Source organism: Trichechus manatus, unplaced genomic scaffold, assembly GCF_000243295.1.
Source record: "Trichechus manatus latirostris isolate Lorelei unplaced genomic scaffold, TriManLat1.0 scaffold00082, whole genome shotgun sequence".
NCBI classification, from domain to species: Eukaryota; Metazoa; Chordata; class Mammalia; order Sirenia; family Trichechidae; genus Trichechus; species Trichechus manatus.
The window spans coordinates 1,298,979-1,304,978 of record NW_004444018.1 but is presented as its reverse complement, the minus strand read 5'-3'; the positions used below and the strand labels follow the sequence as shown (position 1 = coordinate 1,304,978).

At 45.3% G+C, this 6,000-nt stretch overlaps 1 protein-coding gene across 3 annotated transcripts in view; it reads left to right on the top strand.

The window, feature by feature from the left end:
• Positions 1-348: 348 nt before the first annotated feature.
• TLE1 (TLE family member 1, transcriptional corepressor) overlaps positions 349-6,000 on the top strand; it is a 108,364-nt gene continuing 102,712 nt past the window's right edge. For all 3 annotated transcript variants that reach the window (XM_023735769.1, XM_012556952.2, XM_023735768.1), the window contains exons 1-4: positions 349-441; positions 1,230-1,330; positions 2,813-2,876; positions 2,988-3,032. In XM_023735769.1, the coding sequence (XP_023591537.1) occupies positions 418-441; positions 1,230-1,330; positions 2,813-2,876; positions 2,988-3,032 (234 nt within the window). In that variant the 5' untranslated portion in view covers positions 349-417. The remainder of the gene's footprint in view (positions 442-1,229; positions 1,331-2,812; positions 2,877-2,987; positions 3,033-6,000) is intronic.

Here is a 6,000-nt window from a genome sequence, read left to right as displayed (position 1 = left end):
CGGGACGGGCGCCGCGCGCTCAGATCGCAGAGGGGAGCGTGGCCGGAGTCCCCGCGTCCCCGCTCTTTCCCTCCCCAGCAGTCAAGGACAGCGGGTTGGAACGCAACCCCTGTGCCCACTCCCCGGGCGCCGGCGTCGCCGCGTAGCTTCTTGGAGGAGCCGGGCCCAGGGCGCCCGCGATGTGGCCCTGAGCGCTCCCGGGAGCCCGCACCGGCGGGAGCAGGAGCAGCGGCTGGCGCCGAGTGGCGGGTGCGCCCCGCTGAGCGCGGCTGCTTGCGTGGCCAGCGCGCCCCCCGCCCCCTGCGTTTCCCGCTTCTGCCTGGCTTCCCGGCTTAATTTTCTTCGGCAGGATTAAAGTTGGAAATTGAGCGGAGAATTCAGTTGCCCAGGAACAGAGCCGCGGCCGCCGCCAGAGCGATGTTCCCGCAGAGCCGGCACCCGGTGAGGCGCGGCCCGGTTGGGGGTGGGGGGAACGTTGGGGCAGGATTGTGGGTGTGTGAGGCGCTGTTCCCTTGTTATAGGGAGATGAGTAGTTGCTGCAACCTAGCGGACCCCTTGCCCCTACGAATGTGAGGCAAGGGAGGTCCCGGATCCCCTCCTCAGCGTGGGGAGTGGGCTGAAACTCAGAATTTCCCCCCCTTTTCTCTCGGTCTTCTTCTATTTGTCTAGACTGTGCTGAGGGGGGCGCCCGGGGAGGCTGGGGTTTCTCTGCCGCAGCCACATCCTCTTCTCCGAGTTGGGTGGGGGCGCCCCCCTTTGTTTCTCGACTCGCTTATTTACATGTCAATGCGGCCCCCGTTCCGGCGCACCCGGAGGTGGCCCCGGCGATTCTGGGAATGGGGAACGTAAGAGTTGTTTTTCTTCTCCGGTCCCCGGGGTCATTATCGCCCCTGGGGGGAAGAGGGACCGGGGACGACGACGACGACAATCTGACCTGGTCCGCCCCGGCCTCCGGGAGCCCCCCTTCTTTGTCCATGTGACCCGGGCGCACTTACTGCCACCAGCCCTGAAGGCTGGAAGAGGCTCTGAGCCTTTTTAGAAGCTGGGGGCCGGGGAAGTGGTTATTTCCCCTCTGCAAAGTGAAACACAGAGTCTAGTTCGGGGCTTCGTTTTCCGACACTTCTAACTTTATTATTGTTTTTATGCCTCATCCACTCCTGCCGGCTCTGACTTACTACTTTAACTGCCCGCACCCCTATCTCTCGGCCCACTGTGATGCTCGTCCTCAGACGCCGCACCAGGCTGCAGGCCAGCCCTTCAAGTTCACGATCCCGGAGTCTCTGGACCGGATCAAGGAGGAATTCCAGTTTCTGCAGGCGCAGTATCACAGGTGAGTGTCCGGCCGCGCCGGGCGACTGGTCGCCCAGGAGTCCGTCTCAGCGTCTTGGTGCCCCTCGCCCAGCCCGGTGGCGGCTGCTGTACTTAGTACTTGTGTCCAGGCGGTGGCGTGTGGAGTCGCAGTTAAGACCTGTCATTCACGTTTCCTCCTTTCCTGGTTCTTCCCAGGCCGCCTCTTCTCTTGTCTCCTCCTCCTTCCATTGTTTCCCTTTTGCCCGTTTACTGCTGTTCCAAGGAGTTCTTTTTTGTGTATTTAGGAGTTGCATGAGAACCGTCACTGTTTGCACTTCATTTAGTTATTTTGCAATAGGCTCAGCTGAAACATTGGTTCAATCGATGCCTTAGCCCTGGAGTGCGGGTTCATGGAGGCAAAGCCAGTGTTGAAATCACTGCTTGTCTTACTAGGGAATTGGATTGTCTGAGGCAAAGTCCATCCTCGAAGGCTAGATACTTCTAGCTATGCCCATCATTGGCGTTGATGGGGGGTGGGAGAGGGGGTAGTGTGTAGGAGAAAACTCATTTGCTTTGGCATCATTTTTAGTAGGTTTGCACAAGATAGGAGATTGGAGTCACACCTTTATGTCCAGCTCAGCTTTAGTTTCTTTATTTAATGATATCTGCCTTCAAATGATTCATAAGTGAAAACTATTTCTAAAGTATCTGACCCATAGTGGACTTGCCAGAAATGTTCGTTTCTTGCCTTGCTCTTAAGAAGTCTTAGCTGATTGGAGCTAAGAAATAACTGTGTAATGACAATTTTTATTTTTGTAGTATGTGAGAGAAAGCACACAGATTAAGCTAAGTGGCTTGGGTGTGAATTTTCTGATTTTTTTTCAGGGGCTTTCTGGATATTGACCTTTTGTCTGCTAGCAGATAATATCTCTAGAACCTAAGGCATACCTGCACACACCAGTTTACTAAGCAGGGAGAACTTCAACCCACTTCATTGCAGTAGCTACTTTACATATTTTGGCAGGCATTTCAAAACCAAAGGTTTTAAAAGGAACCAACAATTGTAGAAAAACTTTACAGGTAGAGTTTTAAAACTAGAGACTGTTTGAGTTGGCTAAGGTAACAGCCTATTTCTGAGACTGAAGATCGTGCAAAGGCCAGATTTTGGTGGAATCCAGAGAAGCAGTCTGATGCAGGGAAGTAGGAGTGAATAAATGGCCGTGAGGGAGAATCAGTCTTCTGGGTAGGTCAGAGGTTTTGATGGGTTTTTCCATCTTGTCACCTGTGACCAAGTATGCGCCAAGAAGAAAAAGAATGGTAGCATTCTGAATGGATAGTTTGTGTTGTTCACCTTATTCCTTTTCCCTACTAAATGCAAGGACAAAGCTTTTGGGTGTTTACCTAGATAGTTTATGGCTTTTCTAAATTAATCTGTGTTTTTACTTGAACTGCAAATATATGAAGCAGATGTTAAAACAAGTGACCTAATGTTTACATTAAGTTGCCTGTTTTGTTTTTCTAGTCTTAAATTGGAATGTGAGAAGCTGGCAAGTGAAAAGACAGAAATGCAGAGGCACTATGTGATGGTAGGTATCAAAGTTCGGGCTTTTTTCTTTTTCATATAAAAGCAGATATGTGCTCTTAGCATGACAAGAACGTGAGATAATGAAATGCTTAATGCTTTTTTTTCTTTACAGTATTATGAAATGTCATATGGATTAAACATTGAAATGCATAAACAGGTAAGCTTTAGTTAAATATGAAGCTGAAATGAGAAATCAGTTCATTATGATGTTACGCTACTGGCTTTGTCCTCAGTAGTGGGGGGGTTTGGAATCCATTTTTCTGCCTTGGTTTCCCTTTCCTGTGAATTGGTGTAGTATTATGCAGCAAGGATTATTTCTTTACAGTTATAGGATGTTTAAATGAGTGGATGAGAGGTGCTTAGGAAATGTAAACTTATCTGTTTATAGGCAGATAGGAATTGACACTCTGAATTTGTTTTTCCATCGGGATAGATTTATTGTTCTCTTGAAATTTCTGGGTATCCTTTAGAGTTGCTGAAGTTCAGAATAGCTATTTTTGTCCTGGTTTGGAAAAGAAATGTGGACCTGTGGGGGCGAGGAGGGTGTTCAAAGAGTTTTTGTAATTGCCTGAAACAAGGTATGTGACTAACTCTGGAGTTCTCTTGGTGCTTTGGGACTGCATAAAGAGACACCCGGGTTCAGTGGCTTATTAGCAAAACGTCCTTTTGAAAAATGTCTCAGTTGATGCCGGTTTGGAGATGAAAAAAGCATCTCTTTATGGTCACAGCATATGTTGGGAGTTGCTTTAGTCCTAGTGGTTTTAAAAGCATGAAAAGATTAGTGACTGGAAAGCTCTGGCTATGACTATGAGTTTGCAAGTTCCCATAAAATTCACACTTACGGCTACTATAATGGTGTATAAAAAGAGTATTGAGCTGGAACAAGGCACTAAGGACCTCATAAGAGAAAAAAAGCTAAATGATTGCTCAGCCCAAAGGACCCTTGATTGAGTAGTCATTGTCTGCCAAAGAAAGCATTAATGGCAGGGTGTAAGTATTCTGGAGATATGCTGACATTCACTTTTTCATCAAGACGCTGGTACAATAAGTCTTTTAGAAATCGATTGCCTTTTAAAAAAATTATCATCAGATGAAGTTGCACAGTTGGACACATTTCAAAGTGCAACAATACAATTCTTACTTGATGTATATGTGCTATTTCATCTGAAACCCTTGTTTCATTAAATTAAAGAGCATGGCTGACCGGCTAGAGCGCAGTGGAGAAATTGATTAGTTCAGCCTTCAGATCTTCCTTATATTCAAAGACTTTCATTAAGCAAGTATGTTTCAGAGTTGAATTCTGCTTTTGTAACTCTGCACTCTTTGATTTTTAATTCATCATAGATTTCATAAAGTTAAGTTATCATCATGTACATTAGATGTGTTCTCAGATATGTGTTTGGAAGGAGATAGTTAAGTTCAGGGCCTGTTATTAGTAATATAATTGAGCTTTTTAAAAAGCTGATGTTATTCTGATTTGCAGAGTTGGTAACCTAGTTTGCGTTGGGTTTCACCTTTGTTTTTGTGTGTTTAAATGGCTAGTGCCCTATTGAGGTAATTGTAACTCATTGATAGGTATGGAGCTAGAAGATCTATGGCTAAGCTTTGGTCATTTAAATGAATCATGCAAATAAACTTGGCTTAGGAGTTCTAACTTGTCGCTTTTTTTGTTAAAAAAAAATTAATATAAAAGGCAGTTTTTTGGTAACAGATATATTGAAAGAATAAGAGGAAACTGAGCTTTCTCTTAAGCTCATTAACTCAGAAGGATTTAATAAGCTCCCTGACTAATTTACAAGGGAACAGCACCCTGTAATGTAGTATGTTGGTGCTGGATTTATTGGGGGCACTAAAGGAGGTGTGTAATTCTTCTGGGTTCGTTACATGGCAGAGAGACCTTTACTTGTCCTTATTGATTAGGAAGAAAGAGCAAAGAACTCCAGAAGCCTCATGGTGTGGAAATAGTTTTGTAATGAGTTCCTGTATTCCATCAGGCATTTGTGGGTCTATAGTGTCTGTCCCTGAGCCTGTGTGCATCAGTACATTGCTGTGTAGAATTGTCTCAGTAATTTGACAAATGTGAAAAGCTGAGAGACAGGCACCATATTCTTTATAGTAGGGTATTAAGCCCCCTGAAATTTAGTTTATGTTATAAATGCTGACAGACCCTTAACTGGAGTGGTGTGCAAAGCAGTGCTCTAATTCAGTTTAAAGTGGCCTTACATTTGAAAAACATCCTTCTGAATGTCACACATTAATAATAAGTTCTGAGGAGGCATTTGGTGTAGGTAGTAATCATAATTCTTATTAAAACTGGTGACGTCTGGCCCCCAGGGTATAGCCAGGCTCAAATTGATGCTTTTTGCCGCCTGATCACCAGCATGGCCTAAGTGCTCATTATATTGTAGAGAGGGCATTTGGAGCTCTCATTAGATTTGACAGGAATTCTCTCTAGGGGGAAACTGGGCATTAGCGAGACTCCTGACAGGCTGAAATTATTCTTGCTTTATGGCTTATAACCAAATGCTAGTAAGGCATCATCAGGGAACACAAAAAATTGTCATTTCTGACAACATCTTTGTTACTGAAAAAAATGCAGTGATGGGGAAACTTTCAGCAGAGAGAGCTTTAATTTTAAGGTTTGTCTCCTGTGTGATGACTGCCCTCCCTTCCCACCTTTCAGCGGGTCTGTCGGAAGAGTGAGTTTGAGAGATTTCAGTGTCAAGTCTCACCACCAAGTTTTCCGTCCGGAAGTTTTAAAGTGGAAGTGCATCCAAATCAAGAATGGTATAATTGTGATTTCCTTCTTTGGTTTGGTGCCCACAGTCCGTGTTTATGTTGTGTCAACACTTCTGATAAGCCTTCTCCTTACTTTCTCTTCTCTCATTTGTGGCTGGTTACAGGGGCGTCTACTGAGTTGGCATGTTAGTAGATACTTAAATCTTTTATTGTAATGTAAGAGACCTTATTTCTTGGAGCCTTTCTTTTTATAGATCTCTGCTCTTGTATTGGGGGCAGTGGTGGTTCAATGGTAGAATTCTCGCCTTCCATGCAGTAGACCTGGGTTCGATTCCCAGCGAGTGCACCTCATGTGGGGCCACCACCTGTCAGTGGAGGATTGTGAG